This window comes from Pimephales promelas, chromosome 15, assembly GCF_988280905.1.
Source record: "Pimephales promelas chromosome 15, fPimPro1.hap1.1, whole genome shotgun sequence".
Taxonomy (NCBI): Eukaryota; Metazoa; Chordata; class Actinopteri; order Cypriniformes; family Leuciscidae; genus Pimephales; species Pimephales promelas.
In genome coordinates this window covers 10,583,368-10,604,778 of record NC_142783.1, presented here as the reverse complement: position 1 = coordinate 10,604,778, position 21,411 = coordinate 10,583,368, and the positions used below count along the sequence as shown (strand labels likewise).

Here is a 21,411-nt window from a genome sequence, read left to right as displayed (position 1 = left end):
CCAGCACTTCACATGGAAACAAGTAAAGAAAATAGCATAATTAATATAACTTCAGAATTAACATTACCCACTTTATAATTATGGTAATTAAAACCAATTAATAAGGCATTCGAGCATTTAGCGACTCCAATGGGTTTGATTCCCAGGGAATGCAAGAACTGATAGAAATGTATATACCTTTGGATAAAAGCGTCTGCAAAATGCATAAATAAAATGTAATAATAAAAGGCAACATATTACAAAGAATGCTGCAGAAAAGTCATTTTCAAAAGACATCCCTTCAATTTTTCTTCAATTCTAACAGGAGGTTTTATAAAGACATGAATGCCAGTGGCCTGGAGAAAAAATCAAACTTTGAACTGCTGGAGTAAGTAGTTTGTCTTGTGCCGTAAGACAGATTTTTGTAAGGATATGCACAGTGCATTGATAACATTTCTGCTCCTGTCAGGAAAGATGTCGGCCTGCAATTGTTCTTCCCTCAAGAATTAATCGTCAGTATGAAGGTACAATCATTTTCTTGACCTATTTGAGAATAAGGCTTCAAAGCGATGCAAAACACACTAACAGCATTTCTGACTTTTGATTAATAATGATAAAATGTTGTTATTTCTGGTGGGAAACAGCCGAAGCACCTGAGAAAACTGATCCAGCAAACGTTTCAGCAGTTTGCGTTGCTGAAGGAGGAGCAGTGCATCATGAAGTTCTTTGAGACATTATCTGTCTTTTCTAGTTTTGACGACGAGGTTTTTCCTTGTGAGCTGGTGGTAAGTTTTTTATTTTATTTTTTTATTTTAGTACAGCCATGTTAATAATGGTTGATGTGTGAGATTTTCTCTGAAATAACATAAGAACTAGTTTTGGGTGGATGGATACATTCAGTCCAAAACGTGTGAAGGTCATTGCATTAGATAACAATCTCAAAGCAAATGTAAGTAGCAATTGCATGCTGTAAAAATGTCACTTTTGCAATGGCTATGAAATCAGATAAATACTTTTAATATACTTTTTTATCGTTTTAAACATAATAATCGTCTTTTGCTAAATGTTTTACTTGAAAAATGCGCTTGTTATCTTTCTGTTGCATAGATAACATGTCGCTTTGACATTTTGTTATCTTTTGCATCCATGACATTGATTCAAGTATGGTTTAGGTGACCAATGTAGATCAAGCTGTAATTGTGATGCCGTAAATGTTGCAAATGTCTGATTCTTCTGTAGCAAGGATGGAGCGTCTCTGTGGATCTGGTCATCGGCCCCAAAGGTATTCGGCAACGCACAGACAAAAGCTCTGTGGTAAGAAGAACATCCCCTAACACGTTTATCCCACCGCTCAGCCTTTTCTCTGTAAAGTAGCACTCACACATCTAAGTGACAATAACCACTTCGATTTGTCAATTGACCACAATGGAAAAAATGTAGCCTCAATTTCGCTGGTGTCAAATAGAGTAACCCAAATACACTCGAGATGTCTATATAGTATTGTTTATTTTTGATTATGTGTTAGTTTTAGTATAATTGAGATACTATTATAGAAATATAATAGTTTTTATAAAAGTTTTATTAACTAAATCATATTTGTATTAATATTATTTTATTAATATTTTAGTTGTGTTTTTAGTAACTTTAGCTTTAGCTTAAATTAAATAAAAACTTAAAATAAACTTAATAAAACTTTTGTAACAAATGAGCTCAGAGAGGAATTGTATTAATTGTATGAATAATTAATCATAACTTGTTAGCTACATCAAGATGAACTTGTTTTGGCTAAATTAATATTAAAAGCAATTTGTTTGTCCTTATATGTATTACAAATATGTATTGTGCACAAGTTTTATTAACTAAATCACAAACACAACTAATCTAAACAAACACATACACACAATCACACATACATGGGTTAAATGGCAAGTGACAGAATGAAACAGAAACAGGGAAGGAAGCTATGCAAATAGTAATTAACTATGAAAATAACCATCAGCTTATTATTTTCAAAGCCTTGTAAAAGGGTTTACAGCTTATTGCTAAACCTCTGTTTAGTCAGTTAATTGTACGATACTTGCATTGCAGTTTCGTAAAGTTCCTGATTTGATGGTTCTGTGAGTCGACGATGTTTAAGTTGCAACCGTTTTTTTTTTTCTGCATTGAATGAAGAAGATATGATGAACTCGCATGGTTAGGTGGACTCCGTCATGGTCGAGGAAGTTGCGCATGGCTTTATGTGTTGGGCCTCCCGGCCCACGACCTCATGGTCGAACCATGTTTACTGTCCCTTGCTTGCTTGTTGTTGTCACTCGAATCTGATGATGACGTCCACTTCTGTCTTTTAATGGTGAGTTTTCTGGTGTCTGAATAGTCCTATCCTGGATCCACAGGTTCTATTGCATGTGGGGCATACATGGTATTGGTGTTTTGGTGTTACTGATATGGGAGTGTTTCTCCTGAGCTCTTTGTTGTCTCTTGACTGTCCTGTCCTCCTCCAGTTCTTGGTGCCATCTAGACATAGCTACCGCCAGATGTTTCGGTCAGCAGCCATGTTCTCCAGGTCTTCAGGTTTTATTTTGCACTTCAATTGGTCTTTAAAGCGTTTCTTCTGACCTCCAGCAGAGCACTGGCCTTGTTGAACCTGGTCATATAGGACTCTGCGGGGCAGACAGTTGAAGGGCACCCTCCAGCGCAGTTGGTGCTGGGTCATTGTGGCCTCAATACTCTTGCAACCTGTGATTCGCAACCTTGAACGCCAAGTGATTCCCAGTATGCGCTGGAGACATCAGATATGGAAGTGTTCCAGGGACTTGATGTGCCGGCTGTAAGGAACCACAGCTGTAAAGGAGGGTGGTAATGCAGACCTCTTAGTAGATGCAGAATAATTTTGTGTTGATATGAAGATTCTTATTCCGAAAAACCCGCCGCCGGATTCTTCTAAAGGCCGCTGATGCTTGTTTGATTCTGTTCTGGACCTCATTGTCAATACTATCGTCTTCAGAGATATTGCTCCCCAGGTATTTGAATGATGGAACAACTGACAGATTTTCATCTGCAACAGTGAAGATGGGTGGTGCGGGTGGGATTTTTGCACTCCACTGGCAGATTACCACTGTTTTGGCAGTGTTGATGGTCAACCCCATCCTCACTGCTGCATGGACTGGAGGTCTTGTGAAAAGTGAGATACGAGAACTCCGTCATTGGCAATGGCAAACACTGTCTTCAATCTCCTTATGGATAAGCTGGTTGACATATAGGAGGAAGATGTTAAAAAGCACAGGTGGTGCTGACTTGAGTTTGCTTGAGCTGTGTTGGGCAAGGAGTCAGAAGCTTTCCTTCTCAGTACTCTGTTCAGGGAGCTTTCTTGCTTGTGCGAGCTGTGTAACATTTGAGGCAGCTTGTCCGCCTGTCCTTGTGCAGCCTCCGATTGACACTGTGTGAAGTCGACTGTGGTCGGTCATCCTGTGGTGTTTGCAGGTTGAGGGTGCTGTCTTCCATGGGTTCTCCCAGTGTTTTGGCTGATACCTGGGTTGTTGCCATGGAGACAGTTCTGCACTTGTCCTCTGCTTGCTCTGTCTAGCTGTTGGTAGTGCCACCGCCAGAGCCAGAAAGGCATGTAGGCAGGGCCGGAATAACCATTAGGCCAACTGGTCACTTGCCCAGGGGCACAGGACATCTAATGGGCCCTGGGCACCGTCAAATATTATGTTAGATCACGTTATAAACGCCGTCCTCCCTTTTCTCAATTATATGCAGATATTTTCAACCCGTTCGATCAAAATATGTTAAATCACGTCAAAAACTGTGTCTGTCTTCCTACGCAGCGAGCGAGTGCGAGCTGTCACGTCGACTCGTGTGACTTGACGCTCTGAAATTTGAAATCGGTGAGAAGATGGAGAAGCAGTTAAGTGTGAGCGCTAAAAGAAAATTAAAAAGAGAATTTGAAACAATTTGAAACATATTCCTAAAATAACCCTTTTTTTTTACTTCAAATCAGTGCTCTCTGAGAAAAGGCGATGATATCGCGGAAATCCCTCCTTCACCTGTGGCCACGACAAGCCAAAACAAAATAATTTAAAGTGAAAGTAAGCGGCCTTGGCCTCGGGTATCTGTTTCAACTATGAATGTTTTAACATTCGCCATGTATTTGGATGGTTAACTGTTCTTTATTATAGGCTTTACTTCAAAAATCATCCTCTTCACATGCGCAAACATGTGCTTAGAATACAGTGCTTGCGCTGAATGGTATTAATTGTAAACTATTTAAACAGAGCAGTGCCATTCTTATATATTAGGTTGACTATTTTATGATATTTTGTTACAGCCTGCGATGTCAAGATTGCAATGCTAGTGTGTGTGTGTGTGTGTGTGTGTGTGGCGCGGGCATGATCGAACAGTGGAATGATGAGTTATTCACATATAATCTGGAATGCATTGTGTTGTTAGGCTCACCTTTCACCCAAAGATGATAATTAATTGATAATAATTTTAAAAGTTTGTATGAGTTCAGTCTTGAAATGAGGCCAGTTGTAAGGGCCCATTTGTTAAAAGAAAATAAGAATATATAATAGTGCATCAACATAAGATGCATAATATAGTTGATTGTGAAACAATAAATGTGATCTTGACTTTGAACTATACGTGCAACGGTATAGCCAATGGTTTACTTTTACTTGTTGGCTCTTGTTGCCCAGGGCACAGGAAATTGTAACAAGTAAAACAAAAATAAAACAATAAGATAAAATCAGAAAGTGAAAGGAAGAAAGGAGGGTTTTACCTTTTTATTTTTAGCTTGGAGATATGGCTATAAAGGTGTCAATTGTGGGTGAGACTCATAAACCTTGGGTAGCCTGTTAGCTAATCTAGCAGGGAAACCTGCAAACACCTCAAGGTCAAAAAGAGAAACAAACAATGGGAAGTGTTTTTTAGTTCTATATGAGGCCTAGTGTGTTTATCGGTATCCGTTCTTCTTGCACTAGGCCTGGCACTAAAGAGTGAGGGGGGGGGGGGGGGTAGAGAAGAAACAGGAATAAAGGTTATTAATAAGCGGTATAACTCATTGCTAGAACTACTGTAATCATATACAGAGAGGGAAGATGGTGATGTTAAAATAACTAAAATATAGTCAAAGTAAAAAGTAGAAGGTCCTAAAAGGAAGGGTAAATTGACAAATTGATTTAATTAAATTCCTAATATAATTAATAATCAATCGTTTTGTTTTCTGTGCGGAAACATCCGAAACGCACCCAGAAAGCTGCCCCCCAGACAGCGCGTGCATAGCGACAAAACATGGCTATAAAAGTTAAATAGGTGAATAGCCTAATGAATCAAGTTCTATTGCATGTCATCTTGAGCTTGAACAGACAAATTTAAACAAAATTGTAAAAAATGGCATATAGTCGGTTATTTCTTAAGTGCACGTAAACTGTTGAAATGAAAACATGTTTTATACATGCTCTTAGGGCTGGGCGATATGGCCAAAAAAAAGTATCACGATAATTTTTTTTATATCAGTCGATATCGATAATTATCACGATATATGTCAAATATTTATTTTTTTCAAGTTTAAAGGCAGATTTTTGCAACTAAGTGAAAGTAGTATAAACCAGAGTGTTAATTGTGTTTTTAAACTAATCTTTAAATTTATGTTCATTAACAAAAACAGTAACATCTTTTTTTTTTCTTATGCAACAACCACATTTTTATTTGGTAAAAAGTAATATTCTGACTGTTTGAGTTGTATTCAAATTAGCCATTGGTCATTCAGTATCATCCATTTAGATCATGATAACCACAAATAAAACCAGGTATAGCCTATAACTTAGCTCCTCACTATCAAGGCATAACTTTATGGTTTCTGTATTTTTTGTATGAAAAACAACAGCCTAACAGCTAAATATACATTATTAAATACTGTACTTATATTCCATTAGTCATAATACATTGTCAACATTAATAATATTATACAATTCAGTATGTATATCCCACATTTCATGGTGCAGTTAATATTACCAGGCTAACCTTACAGTAAATCCATGGTAGGCTAAATGGATTCAGTATCAATTCAGATTCTGACTGTATCGTTGCACGCAGTGTTTCTCCTTTTTGTCAGCGGTGTTTCATCTGCCTTTAAACTGTTTTTAAACTTGACTTGTTCCGCTTTTTTGACGCATAAACATTATCGAACGTTTATCGACCTCTTGATATCGTTTTATCGAGGAAAATTATATCGCGATAATTATCGTTATCGTTTTATCGCCCAGCCCTACATGCTCTTAAAGTGACAGCAGCCTAATAAACCTACAGCTGTCTTTGTCCTCAATGTTAATCTAATAACAAAAGACAAAGAGCACATCACTCACTGCTCTTGACTGGTTGAGCCCTGCTGGAGCCGCTCTAAATATTAACAGTGCTATTAAATATGACAGAGCAACAATATGAACAGTGAAAGTAACAGTAGCTTTTACAATACATTTTATTGTACATCATTAAAATGCACAGGCATAATTAGGCAGGAACATATCTATTTGCTAAGCCAACTAATTTAATTCATATGCAATTGATTTCTATACCCAATATTTAAAAAATAAATTGTATATTAACATGGCTTTCTTTGTGTCCTCATTAGCCGGTCTGTCTAGCCACATTTGCGCAAATTCGCAGTATTAAATACACCCTTCAGGATGATGGAAAGACACTTCTACATATATCTATAGACGGAGCTAAACAGGTAAATGCATCTAAATGTGTCTGAACATATTTGCTGAAATGAATGCTTGATTGAGCTGTTCACCTTCCTTGACTTTCTTATGAAGATTAAAATAATGCATATTAAAAGATTTGGCCTTTCTGTTTTGTCTTTTTCAGCCTTTGTCTATCAGCACCGCATCTCTGGCCATCGCAGAGAACATGGTGGATTTAATTGATGGCTACTGTCGTTTGGAGCATGGAAACGAGACGACTTTAATAGTGCGGCCTAATAAAGGTGCATATGTGTTATTGTTGTCACCAGGTCATGAAACCAACATCATCTTCTATCGTAATTTAGTATCCACAATGAAACCAATGGAAATAGTTCCTCTGCTTCAACTGATGAGACTCGCCTCATCAGTGCGTTACCATCTCTAGTATAAAACGCATAGTGTATGCTGTGTTTGCTGCCATATGAATAACAAACCACCGTTTGTGTCTACCAGACCGAGATTCTCGAATCTCTCTACCTCCTTTACCCTGCAGGTGAGCAGCTTATTTGGCTTTTTCTGTATTTTGTCCTACATAATTAAATTTTATAGTTTTATATAGGATTCTGTCTGATTGATCCTGTCTAATCTTCTATTTCAAAGCAGTATGGAAATATATATGTGTGTGGGGGTGTATACCTTTTTATTATTTCACCTTTTTTGTATTTTGTCCACATTATAGTATATATTATATCTTACTTTATCTAACTTTTTATTTAACTTATTTATTTTATTTATATTTCTTATTTAAATTCTGATTCTTTCTCATTGATTCTGTCTAATTTTCTAATTTTATATTGTAAAGCAGTATGGAAAACACCAGATCTGACATGGAAAATAAAAGTATGTAAAACAATGCCTATATATCCGCAATTATAAAAGATTGTTAGATAAATACAGTTTTTTGTTTCATTTAAGTGTTTTTTTTCCCCCCCACAGGTTCAGATATTTATTCAGAGATACCAGAAAATAAACCAGATGCACGTAAGAACAAAAATATATTTTAAGGGATTATTTAAAAAAACAAAAAAATCATTATTATTATTAATTTAGTTTGACATCTTTAACTCAAACCGCCTATATTCCAGCATGTAAATTCAGCCTTTCACGGAACGACGTTGTGCTCGGTCGGATTCTAGGTGAAGGTTTCTTTGGTGAGGTTCATGATGGGATTTATAAAAGCAAGGTTAGTGCGTCAGTCACACACCTACAGGTCAAAATATACAGTGAATCACAAGGATTTAGTAGAAATCACTACAAACCTATTCAAGTTCAGCTTTCTGGACAGGAACCTCACACATCTTGTGTTTTCTTTTAGACGGGGGAGCGAGTGAATGTAGCTGTAAAGACATGCAAGGACTGCACAGCTGATGTGAAGGAGAAGTTCATGAGTGAAGCTTGTAAGTTGTCATAAAATGGATAATTCCGCTCCCTGAATAGGATTGGCTGAGCTGCATTTAAACCTGTTATAAATTACTCTACAAACACACACCTGTGACCGCATTACATCAGTATTACTGCACCAATGCATCTGTGTGTTGTTTGGAAACCATTCCGCTTCTGAAGAACTACATTGCTTGGCGGTTTTATATTCACTGTAATCCATGGCTTCACTGGACTTATTTTATTTGTCCTCCACCTGTAGAATCAAATTGATGCCTAAATAGAACAATAAAACCCTTAAAACATTGTTATCATGCAGTGATCATGAAGAAACTGGACCATCCACACATTGTGAGACTCATAGGCATTATCGAAGAGGATCCGGTGTGGATTGTCATGGAGCTTTACCAGTATGGAGAGGTGAGATTCAATTATTTCATTGATTTCAAGCTTGACCATGGTTTGCTCATTTACAGGAAAATAGTCAACTTTATTCATTTTCACAGCAATTAACAGAAATATAACAGTATTAATGATGCAAACTTATTCATATTAACCTGGTTAAAACCAAAGCGTCATAGACGAATCATTTCCAGAGGGGCGTCACCAACAGATGTCGCCTAAGACCAAAAACCAATCAAAGCGATAAGGGAGATGATGTATGCAGAGCGGCGGCCGGCGGAGAAACATCTCAGTGTTGTTCTTTGCGAACGAGTGATGTTTGACGGCGGCATCCATCTTTATAATGTAGGCTACAAAATCTGCTTCAAAATCCCAGCGCTGTCGTCATCGTGTAAAGCCCGCCCCAACGTTCCTGATTGGTGCCGCGATTTCGACGGACTGGAAATGGGCTTGAATGAGCGCCTTGCCAGTCTAACTTTCAGAGCAAATTTGCCAGAAGTTGTCTGGGTTTTCCCAGGCTGTATTCATATTTGAGACAGGATTAAATTCTGCACTCTTAGAAAAGAAGGTTCTCTATAGAACATGTAAACAGTTCTGTCAGATGCTTCATATATATAACCTTTTATAGGACCATTTTATGGATTTAGTTTTAATCCTAAAATTTTTGGGCCTTATTTTAACGATCTAAGTCCATGTTCTATAGTGCAATGTTCTAAGGTTGTGTCCAATCCACTTTTGCTAGTTTAACGACAGGAAAAAGTTTGTTAAATGCGCCCGGCGCATGGTCTAAAATGGTTGTCCATATTCTCTTAATGAGTAATGGGTGTGTTTTGGGTGTAACGTGCAATAAACCAATCAGTCTAACCTCCCATTCCCCTTTAAAAACAAGTTGTCCTCGCACCATTGAGGATTCACTATTTACAGTACATGACGGAATTTACAAGCTGTAAAACTGAACGCTTCTCGACCGAGGAAACGGATCTGCTCATGCGCTAGGTTAAACAGGGTGTCCGTGGGGTTTTTAAAAGTATTAAAAAGTGATAAATCAAAATTGTCAAATTTAAGGCCATTTAAAGTGTTAAATGTAGTCTGAGAGGTATTTTTTTTTTAAAATTAGGTATTATTTTTTTTCAGACTATCAGGTGTCCTATTTTGTGTTTGCGTTAGTCCGTATAAATATGGGCTTTAGCTTATCTGGGCACAATCAAAGATCTTTCATCTCTGTCTATGTTTGATGCTGACGTCATCAGTGGCTGGACGATATGACGATATATAGAGGCTTTATAACCCTGATATAAGTGATCACACGGATTTAGACCTACCTACGTATTTATAAAGCGTTCACAGGCAAATTTGCTTTAGCCTATGTAGGTCTATATTGCTTTTATTTCCTTTTTATTGAAATCAGACAAACATAAATGTCAGGCGACACGATTGCTGGCTGCATGTCAATATGGATCACTGTGACTGGATCTTTAGTAAGTTGTTAGGAGTCCAACTATATTGAGTCCAACATTTAGTTTAAATTGATCAAATTGTTAGTTTTAGTCGCATTTTCGTTTAATAGTTTCCCCTATTAAATCCAGTTACGCAGCAGATCTTTTGCCACTCAGTCAGGTTGAGGGGGGTTGTACCGGCGGGAAAGTGATGTCAATGCATCCCTCTATTGTTTGGTGTGTAAAAAAACATCAATGTCAACTGGATGGGAGCTAATGCACTTCGGTCGCAAATGCAATCCACTAAACATAAAAATGGAATGCGTGCTCTAAAGCTATTCATGTTATAAATGTCAAAATCTGTGTAATAGAAAGGTCGCTGGTTAACACTTGCAATTCAGTGTCGTGATGGTTATAAAAAAAAATTCTGAAGGTAGTAAAAAAGGTATTAAAAAGTAGTAAATTTAACTTAAGGATTACTGTATATACCCTGTTAAAGCGAGCAAGCAGACCATCTACGGGACAAAGTGTAGTGGTTTGTGGACCCGCCTATAGGCGGATATTAATAACGGGCTCTTTAAATAAACAATAAAATTGTGTGCCATTGACTTTAGACCAGGTTTTTGTTGGTCAATGGCACAGTCTATTTCAGTTGCCTCAAAATAGCAACCCGCCATCAATGCGCCTGAACACACCTCATTTTCAGACCAGCACGCCCATGAATTGGGCTCAAATGAATTTGCTATTTAAACATGGTGCAGGATATAAAAATGATAACTGCGTCAGGCTGAAGCTAGCAAAAAATACTTGTGCTGCATTGAGCCGGGTGTATCATAAGGCCCTTTGAATTAAACTGCTCGTAAACATACTTTTTATCACTGGAAAATTTTTAAATAACCTGTGAAACATGAAAGTATTATGATAAGATATTTCTTCTTATATAGAACCTTTTTGGCATAAAGAGTTTCTTAAACCCAACACATCACACGGATAAACTCGAAACCTCATGTAAGATGATAGGAGTGTCACCAAACCAAGAATAAACCAGATTGAAGTGACAGAACCCAGACAACAATAGTATTGTTAAATCACACAAAATTACTCACTAAGCCAGGGATGAGGATTGTTTTCCAGTATATTGACTTCTAAACGTACTTTCTGTTAACAATCACTCTTCTCTAGTGTCACAATAAAGAGTAAATCTGCAATATTGTACGTTATGCAATATTGTTAATCGGACTTTAATATCATCCTGTTTTTTCTGTGATTGCTTCAGCTAGGAAATTACCTGATGGAGAACCAGCAGAAACTAAGCAAAATCACCCTGATCCTGTACAGCTTGCAGATCAGTAAAGCCTTGGCTTACCTAGAGGGTGTTAACATGGTACACAGGTACGCCGATGCACTTTTTGAACTGTGTGTCCCAAATTAAACATCTCTTTGCTTAAATATATTATGCTATTAATATTAATTCTTAACTAGTTAGTTTGAAATTTGGGGCATTTGCTCTCGGTTGGTTATCGTTTTCAAGAAATCAAGTTTTAATTGTTTGTCTTTGTGTATAATCAGGTTTGTTTGTTCTCTAATCAAGTTCTTTAACAATGTGCAACAATGTACTAAGTACATGATTATAGAAGAATTCTTTTTTTTTTCTAGTCATGAGCATTTTTCAATAGCATTTTAAATTGGAATAAAGACGCTGACACATTTGTCTTGACAATTTTGTCGCTAAAATTGTAGGTGTTCTAAATACACAAATAATATTATAAAACATTAATAATGACTAAAAATTGTTCCGATTTTTTACCAATTCTTTAAAAGAAGTCTTGTCTGCTTACAATACCATGGCTGCATTTATTTTATCAAAAACACAGTAAAGACTGTAATGCTGTCTAATAATATTATAATTTAAAATATCTATCTTCTATTTGACTATATTTTAAAATGTAATTTGTAACTGTGATGAAAAGTTGAATTTTCAGTATCAGTATCAGTACTAATGATGATGATAACTTAATTGTATTAAAAGTATCACATGATCATTCATAAATCATTCTTACTTGATGATTTGCCACTAAAAACAATTTTTATTGTTTATAAAATCACTGTTGAAATCAATTTTGCTGTTTAATATTTTTGTAGAAGATTGTTTTTATAAGGATTATTTGATGAATAGGAAGTTCAACAGTGCAGAAAATATTTAAAATAGAAATATTTGTAACATTTGAAATGTCTTTGCTGTAACTTTGTTAAAATGTCTTTGCATTTAATGCATCACTGCTGAATAAAGGTGATATTTATGAATGATTACAAAAGTATAACTTTTAGACACAAAATCCGGACTTGATTTCTCACACCTCACAGCGTTTTATTGTTGGTGTTTTCATATCTTCTTTAGACAATCATGTATAACATCTCATGCATGTGGTTGTGCAAAGCCTATTTTAGTGGTGCATAGATAATCAAGTTACTCAGTTCACTGTTTTCCCATCAGAGACATTGCTGTGAGAAATGTGCTGGTTGCCAAACCAGACTGTGTGAAGCTGGGAGACTTTGGCTTGTCCAGATACATAGAAGAGGAAGAGTATTACAAAGGCAAGATCTGACTAGACGTCACAGATCTAACTCACACTAATATAGCAGTTTCATTTCAAATGCTGTCAAATGACACTTTGTTCTCTCTCCGAAGCCTCCGTGACTCGATTACCTATCAAATGGATGGCGCCGGAGTCCATCAACTTCAGACGGTTTACCTCGGCCAGTGATGTCTGGATGTTTGGTTAGTGACTTGTGAAGAGTGACGTAGCGTTAGTGAGATGAATGCGTTTAAGGATACACGACGTGTTGTGTCACGTTTGCAAAGCGCAATGCAGACTTTTCAAAGCTGAATCACTGTTTTGATCATATTAGGGAATAAATCAATGTAGTCATCAGCATTTTTCAGGCCATCGTCATTTCCTGTTGTCATTCTCCAAACTTTTGACGACCAAACTTTTCATAATCAAAGTTTTGCAATGAGCGTTCAAACGACGCATTTGTAGTTCCTGATTCTTGGCGGCTTCCTGTGCTTCTCTTTTCAGCTGTGTGCCTGTGGGAGATCATGAGTGGAGGCCAGCAGCCGTTCTTCTGGCTGGAGAACAAGGATGTGATAAACCAGCTGGAGCAGGGTGTCCGTCTACCTAAACCCGAGAGGTGTCCGCCAACCCTTTACTCCCTCATGACCCACTGCTGGGCCTACATCCCCCGTGAGAGACCCAGCTTCGCTGAGCTAGTGTGCAAACTGAGGTACGACACTGATAATCATCTTTTTTCTGTCATCCTTTGGCTAGTGTTACATTATATGCTCACGCTGTTGTTCACGCAAATGCTTTTAAACCATTCAACCCCAGCAAGACAAAAGAGAACACACACACACGACGCACAGAAAGACGAGCGCCAGTACACAGACTTGCCAGAATCTGCGAGTTCTCTTTCACTCTTGAACAAACAATAACACAATTAGGCCAAAATGTCAGTCTTAAATGAACGCGAAGAGTTGTGAGAAAATGAGACGCGTGTGAGATCCGGGTCATGTGCAGCACCGACAGGTCTTGAAATGACAGCAGCCACTAACGCTGTGTGTCATTAATGTTAATCAAAGTACAGAGGTAACCAGGGCCCAAAATAAACACTCGTATATGAGTATATGAAACCGTGCCAATCAGCCAGTAAATTTTTTTAATTCTAACAATGCAATGTTGTAACTTAAAGGGCACGTATTATGCCCCTTTTTACAAGATCTAATATTGGTCTCTGGTGTCCCTAGAATGTATTTGTGAAGTTTCAGCTCAAAATACCCCACAGTTAATTTATTATAACCATTTGAAAATGTCATTTTGGGGCCTGCTTAAAAATGACCTGTTTCGGAGGTATACGGCTTTAAATGCAAATGAGCTGCATATCCCCGCCCTGCCTTTGGATGAGGGCGTAACTTGATACCTATGGCAGTCGGTAAGCAGAAGGGCTAAGAGAGTGAGAGACGCGCTGTTTTGAATGTCATTCAGCGTACGTTTGAATCGGAATATATAAATAGTACGAAGAGACTCCGGCAGAATAAACATAAATGAGAATGGACCAGTACATCTCGGTATGGTTATTTGATACATTTATGTACTTTAGCATTGTAATCGCGTTCCCTTTGAAATGTTGGGCATGTGCAACACACACACACAGACACACATAAACACTAATGCTGGCTCAATTTTTGGGAAATTACATACACATACTGTGATAAAGTTTGCTACGTACAAGCGAAATTACATTTATGAGAGGGACGGGGACCTGTGGCGTCATGTTTACTTGTCATACGGGTGCTTCTGTGGCAAATGTGAGAAGATGGCTAACATACAGAACAACAACATATATGCAGTTTTTAATACAATATCTTTAAATATATATAAACGTGTGGTTACACACTATACAAACAAGGTTTAAATTATATAGCCTACACAGACATCCTACGACGACAACAACTTTAGACGCATTTGTTGTTGAATTGGCTGACATTGACTGAAAAGACTATTTGCTCAAAAATCATAAAACACACTTACTGTTACTGGATGTGACGGTGGATCGCAAACAGTAGATGACGATCCACAGTTGAGGATTAACATTTAAGCCACAACAACAGGATTAACCCACGAGTCCACGACAGAACACTTATGTTTCCAAGAGACATTACCGGCTGTCGTCGTTGAAACAATGGAGGATGTACAGATCACCGAGGGCGGGGTCTAGACCACAGCCACACTGTCAATCAAACCCCTGTCTCCCGTTCTACGTCACAAAGAGCTGAATCTCAGAACAGCTCGTTCTGAGGCAGTGCATATGATTTATTGAGATTGTAAAAAAAACACTGGGTGGATTTTTATCATTCTAGGGTGGTTTTCCTCACACACTGCCAACACACATTTATGTTCAAACACCATGTAAAAGTGAATTTTCCATAATAGGTGCCCTTTAAGTAATATTAAGATTAGGGTTGGGTATCGAGAATCGAGTATCGATTGGAACCGAGACTAACTTTTCATTTTTCCCGGAATCGTTCAAAAGTTAAAATTTCGATTCCTAGTTTCGATATTCACAGTCCGCCGAGCGGAAGAAGAAACCGCTGAACAACACCAATGAAGAAGCATCTACTGGAAGTGTTGGCATAACCACGCAAGTCGAACATGAGTACCTTACGTCGGCGATCCAAAGTGTGGCTTCACTTTTCTAAAAATAACGAAATCTCGGCAAAATGCAAAATTTGTGACAAAAGGAGTATTTTTACAGAAGGAGTATTTCCTTCAGAAAGGATTATTTCCTTCAGAAATGCCGTTGGTTAGCAAGGTTAGCTAAAAATTTTTGACCCTTCCTCTTAAAAGAATCGGAATCGAGAATCGTTAGGAACCGGAATCGAAACAAGGAATCGGAATCGGAATCAGAATCGTTCAAATTCAAACGATACCCAACCCTAATTAAGATACAGTATACAGTATATAAAATATTAAACATTATAAAATTAAAATGTTAAAAGTTATATTAAAGGAGTAGTTCACTTATAAAAAAAACTTGTCATCCAAGATGTCCATGTCTTTCTTTCTTTAGTCGAAAAGAAATTAAGGTTTTTGATGAAAACATTCCAGGATTTTTCTCCATATAATGGACTTCAATGGGAACAAAACGGTTCAAGGTCCAAAAGACAGTTTCAGTGCAAACTGTTCAAAGGGCTTTAAATGATTCCAGACGATGAATAAGGGTCTTAACAAGCAAAACGATAGCTCATTTAATAAATAAATAACAAAGTTTAAGTTTTATGAGCACAAATCCTCGTCTTGCTCTGTTCTGTGTGACTCTCTTGTTCGCACTCATTCATCAAAATGAACGAATCTTTTTCCAAATCAATACGTTCATTTCATTCGTTGAATGAACCAAATGACCCCGAAAAAAGATTTGTTCATTTTGATGAACGAGTTCGAACAGGAGAGTCATGAACGTGCATCACAGAACAGAGCAAGGCGACCATTTGAACTTATAAAACTTAAACTGTTTTTTTTTTTTTTTTTAAATGAGCGATCGTTTCGCTTGTTAAGACCCTTATTCATCGTCTGGAATTGTTTAAAGCCCTTTGAACAGTTTGCAGTTTGTACTGAAATTGTCTTTTGCACCTTGAACCGTTTGGTTCCCACTGAAGTCCATTATATGGAGAAAAATCCTGGAATGTTTTCATCAAAACCTTAATTTCTTTTCGACTGAAGAACGAAAGTCATGGACATCTTGGATGACATGGGGGTGAGTAAATAATCAGCAAAAGTTATTTTTTAAAAGTGAACTACTCCTTTAAAAATTCAAACAAAACATGTAAATCATACTGACTAACACTGTAAGTGGTCGGGAAAATAACATACACAAAAATGTAAATATAAAATAATAACAATAAAATAAATATATTACAAATAATATAAAAATGATCAAATAAAAATGTTAATAATAATATATAATAGGAGTAAAAATGATACAAACTGTAACATCAAGAGTTTTCTGTTTCTTCCCACAGTGATGTTCATAAAATGGAGAAGGAAATGGAGGTGGATGAGCTGAGAGCCAGAACCCGCTCCATAAGCATAAAGCCGATTCATGACGCTCCACCGAAGGTATCTGTCTTTTCACTCTCTATTTCTCTCATACGGTTATATTTATCAAATCATAATTTTTCTGTCCGTCTCCATTCTTGTTTTATGAAAAGCCATCAAGACTGAAACCATCTGGTTTCAACACTCTCAATCCACATCTACATTGGCAGGTGAATTTTTCCTCCTAAAACGTCTGTCGTTGCTTTAACTGCTCAAAATGCAGCCTCTTTGTAGTTATAAGTAGATTCGCATTATAATGTTTGTTGAAACATTAAAGAAAAATGCAGTTTCACAGGTCTCATTTCAATCTCTAAGAGATCTCCTCATAGTCTCATATTCTGAGATCTCAATATGAACTCAAACTTTTCTCATCAAATTCTCCCACAATTTATATTTTTTTTGGATATATTTGAGGGAAACGTCTGAAACAATGTTAATACTGAAATAAAACATAACTGAGAGATCCATTGCGTCTCCTGAGCAATGAAAGAGAAACTCCTGAGCAATATACAGTATTTGTGTTTTACTCTGTGGATGATGCATTTAAAATTAGTTGACGTACTATAAACTATAAACAGCTTTATGTTGGTCACGTCTATCTAGGTCAAGTCACACCATTTCCACCAGTATGTGTGGTTTTGGCCTGCTTTTCTGCATTCATGCTTGAAACCGCCATGTTATGCATGACATTGTGTGAATATGTTTTAGCGTGTGGTTTAGTTTTGCTTGTGTGTGTGTGTGTGTGTGTGTGTGTGTGTTTGCTTGTGTGCGACCAACTTTCCAGCTGCCCGAGTCTCTGCGCATTAGCTCGCCTGTCCTCTCCAGCCCGCCAGACTGGCGTTCCGCGCTCACGCTGACCCTGCCGCTGTCCCCTCGCTGTGGCAGTATGGGGGTAAGAGCCCACCTGCCTTCAGTACTGCAAACATACTGCTCTTGTGTGTCCTAGATCATCTCACTGATCTTCTCACTCGTTTTCCAGTAACATTTTTAAATCAAGATACATTTACTTGAGAAGCAAAATCAGATATTGCATCAGATCATTTTCTAAAAATGTATTTAACTGGAAGAATGTTTGTTCATAACTTTGAGAGAACCAGAACGTTAGCTGGAGTTCTGAGAACATTCCCTTTTAGCTGGGTTTAAAATACAATTTAATTTTTCTGACGGCATTGGCAGACAATTATTCTTCTTTTAAGCTTAAACTGACTTAATATTGATATATTTTTACTGAAAACAAGACTTAAATGTCATTTTGCTTAGTAAGTAAATGTTTCTTGATTTTAGAAAGTTTCGAAATCTTTACTGGAAAACAAGACAAAAATACTGAGTAAAGGAAATACAATTTTGCAGTGTTGCTAGAAGGCTTTAAAAAAGCCAATTAAACGCACAGACCAACAAACACTGCCCAATAACCTAAAAGACTCCATGAGATTGCTTGATAGGTATACAGTTTTCTTTCCTGTGTTGATGTATTGTCCCATTAAAACAGGAAATTCAGCTGGGGGAAAAAAATCATCCTTTTTAAGCAACAAACTGCCTTTAGTTGATGTCACAGCCTTGCAAAAACACCCAAGACAGCTTGTGCCATAGACTCAAAAAGAGACTTTTGCAATGTATAAATTTCAGCCTCTTCCTTTGTGACCTACTTATGGTCGAGAAAGGAAATAAAGTCTGAATGTTACCACAACAGAAGACACACTACAACTACAGTATGATTTGCTTCATGCCGATGCTAGTCGGAAGCAGGTGGTATTTATAACTCACTCAGAGGGAGGGGCATTCCTATTCAGCATTTGATTGGACTTCATTTGCATTTATATATATATATATATATATATATATATATATATATATATATATATATATATATATATATATCAGTTTTTGGACTCCAGGACTTTGGCATTGCTAGTTCTAGGAACTGTTTGAGCTACAGGAATGCTTATTGACAAAAATTGGTGTAGTCCAAAATAGTGCTTTTAGAATTATTTATATACCATTATAGTGTTTATTGATATTTTTAATCATTTTCCCCTCCATTTGTTTTATTATTTTTTTAATGTGCTTTTGTCATTTTTACTAGTTTATTTTATTTTATTTAGGTTTATTTTATATTTGTTTCAGTTTTAATAATTTCTTACTTAATAATACATTACATTTTAATAATAAATTTAATAATTTGTACTTATTTTAATTTAGTTAGTTGCCTAATTTCCAATTTTTAGGTTTTCAAGCTTTTATTTATATTATTTTATTTCAGCTTTATTTTAATGACTAAAAACTATTTTTAATAATATTAATAATTAAAAAAATATGTAATAATAATTATAATTTCAACATTTTGAGTGCTATTTGCATATCGATGGACTTTTTTAACAGACATGGAATAAAAGCTGCAGAACTGAGTGAGTGTTTCTGTATGTTTGTGAAGGATCATGGTTTTCCCGAGCCCAGCAGTAAGGAAGATGCCCAGCGACTGTGGGAACTGGACAGGCAGCGTGTGCAGGAAACTTTAAGGAGGCAGAAACAGGAAATGCTGGAGGACAACAAGTGGCTGGAGAAAGAAGAGAAGCTTTTGGTAAGTCATCGATAATGTCTCTCGTCAGAGCCGTCCCAGCTTACAGGTGTAGATTTAAAAATCTTGCTTTCTCCTTATTAATAATGTTAGTTAATTTGAGCAGACACCAGTTATTTATTTTACCATTTTATATAAGGCATAGGAGAGAGTGACAATGGACCAAACAAAGATCTTCATTCCTGTGGTTCATTCATTCCACACAAACATGTGGTTCCCATTAACATAGGAATGTACATTCACCTAAAGGATTATTAGGAACATACTAATACTGTGTTTGACCCCTTTCGCCTTCAGAACTGCCTTAATTCTACATGGCATTGATTCAACAAGGTGCTGAAAGCGTTCTTTAGAAATGTTGGCCCATATTGATAGGATAGCATCTTGCAGTTGATGGAGATTTGTGGGATGCACATCCAGAATCTCCCGTTCCACCACATCCCAAAGATGCTTGGGTTGAAATCTGGTGACTGTGGGGGCCATTTTAGTACAGTGAACTCATTGTCATGTCCAAGAAACCAATTTGAAGTGATTCGAGCTTTGTGACATGATGCTTTATCCTGCTGGAAGTAGCCATCAGAGGATGGGGACATGGTGGCCATAAAGGGATGGACATGGTCAGAAACAATGCTGAGGTAGGCCGTGGGATTTAAACAATGCCCAATTGACCTATGGCTAAGCCACGCCTTCAAACACGATGAGCCAATCACAGTGCACAGCTAACCCAATACACTCAGACATTCTCTGCTTCCACGTCCATTGAAATGCAGTGCAGTTAGTCAGTTTTCATTCATTTTTTCTTGTTATTTTAAGTTTAAAATGGTCAAACGGTGTGCATGGGATTTCCGAGAAGCTGAGCGACGGTGTGTATTATTTTTTTTACCCTTTCCCAAGCCACATCTCAACCAAGATAAGTGTCTGCTCTGGATTAAGTATGCGATTATAAGTTATGTGGTGAAACACAACACCAACTAAACATGGATAAATTAAACAAGCATGTCGACATCTGTTCTAAGTGAAGTCAACAACGTATTTGAACGTTAAAATCTCTAACGTAACGTTACACTAATATTAGAAAACGTTAACTTCAAGCTGCGTTTTACATCATGTCACTTAGCATCATTAACGTATATCTGTAAATAACCGAGATAACAAATGTTAACAATGTTGTGCTGAACGATTCATGTAAATACTGTAGCACCAAACGGTGATGGCAAGGATATGCGGTTTATCACGTTTACACTGTGACGTGTAAATTCTTGCCTGGAACTGAAGCTTTTCATCGACCTTCTCAACAATAAAATTATTAATATAACCCTCCAATGCCTAGTTAAGGCCCTTCAGGTGACTTCGAGATGATATATAATCTTTCTGTCTCCAAAAATAACCAATTGCCTCCTGTGAAATGTCTCCTACTTACAGCTGCCATAGCGGCTGTTTGTCCGAGTGAGTGGAGGGGGCGTGGCTTAGCCATAGGTCAATTGGCACTAAGGGGCCTAAAGTGTGCCAAGAAAACATCCCCCACACCATTACACCACCACCACCAGCCTGCAAAGTGGTAACAAGGCATGATGGATCCAGTACTGAGCAGATTGTGAAACTTAAAAGGGGAAACTAATATATTATATAGACTTATTACATGCAAAGTGAGATATTTCAAGCCTTTATTTGTTATATATACAACTACAGTAGTCAATAATATAGTTATGGTATTTTATTATGTTTCCCCATTTAGCCTAGTGTGATTTGATATTTTTTTTAAACAGCTTGCTGCTTTTAAGCATAGTTTTTAATCTTACTTATAAACTTCCATCTCCTTTTCCCATCAATCCAAAAATCAGCTGCGCTGAAACATATAGTAGGTAATATTATAGTCAAAAGAAACACAATGCCTAAAAAACTTCACCCATACATTTTTGTTTATTCAAAATTTTTTTTTTTTTTTTCGTTTTTGCACATATTCCAACCCGATCTCACGGGAATTCGTACAAATTTTACAAGGTGGCTAATTCGTAACAATTCATACGACCTCACTCGTACAAATTAGTACGATTTTGCTAAATCGTACATATTTTACGAATTGGCCAATTCGTATGAATTCGTACGAATGACCTACCCCTGACCCCGCCCCTAAACCTAACCATCACGATCGTATGAATTCGTACGAGTGAGGTCATACGAATTAGTACGAATTAGCCACTTTTTAATCACTCGTACGAATTCGTACGAATTGGTCGTGA

General features: G+C 37.1%; 1 protein-coding gene across 4 annotated transcripts in view; it reads left to right on the top strand.

The window, feature by feature from the left end:
- ptk2ba (protein tyrosine kinase 2 beta, a) overlaps positions 1–21,411 on the top strand; it is a 34,693-nt gene that overhangs the window by 5,684 nt on the left and 7,598 nt on the right. The window contains exons 7-26 of one of the 4 annotated variants that reach the window (XM_039674262.2): positions 305–367; positions 449–503; positions 624–764; positions 1,219–1,293; positions 6,611–6,712; positions 6,850–6,967; positions 7,179–7,218; positions 7,531–7,565; positions 7,662–7,706; positions 7,811–7,908; positions 8,041–8,122; positions 8,425–8,525; positions 11,220–11,335; positions 12,438–12,538; positions 12,633–12,722; positions 13,024–13,228; positions 16,521–16,617; positions 16,710–16,766; positions 17,381–17,488; positions 19,028–19,174. In XM_039674262.2, coding sequence (XP_039530196.2) covers positions 305–367; positions 449–503; positions 624–764; positions 1,219–1,293; positions 6,611–6,712; positions 6,850–6,967; positions 7,179–7,218; positions 7,531–7,565; positions 7,662–7,706; positions 7,811–7,908; positions 8,041–8,122; positions 8,425–8,525; positions 11,220–11,335; positions 12,438–12,538; positions 12,633–12,722; positions 13,024–13,228; positions 16,521–16,617; positions 16,710–16,766; positions 17,381–17,488; positions 19,028–19,174 — 1,876 coding nt within the window. Of the gene's footprint in view, positions 1–304; positions 368–448; positions 504–623; positions 765–1,218; positions 1,294–6,610; positions 6,713–6,849; positions 6,968–7,178; positions 7,219–7,527; positions 7,566–7,661; positions 7,707–7,810; positions 7,909–8,040; positions 8,123–8,424; positions 8,526–11,219; positions 11,336–12,437; positions 12,539–12,632; positions 12,723–13,023; positions 13,229–16,520; positions 16,618–16,709; positions 16,767–17,380; positions 17,489–19,027; positions 19,175–21,411 lie in introns of all 4 variants that reach the window. The other 3 variants (XM_039674253.2, XM_039674280.2, XM_039674270.2) reach the window with 3 other exon arrangements.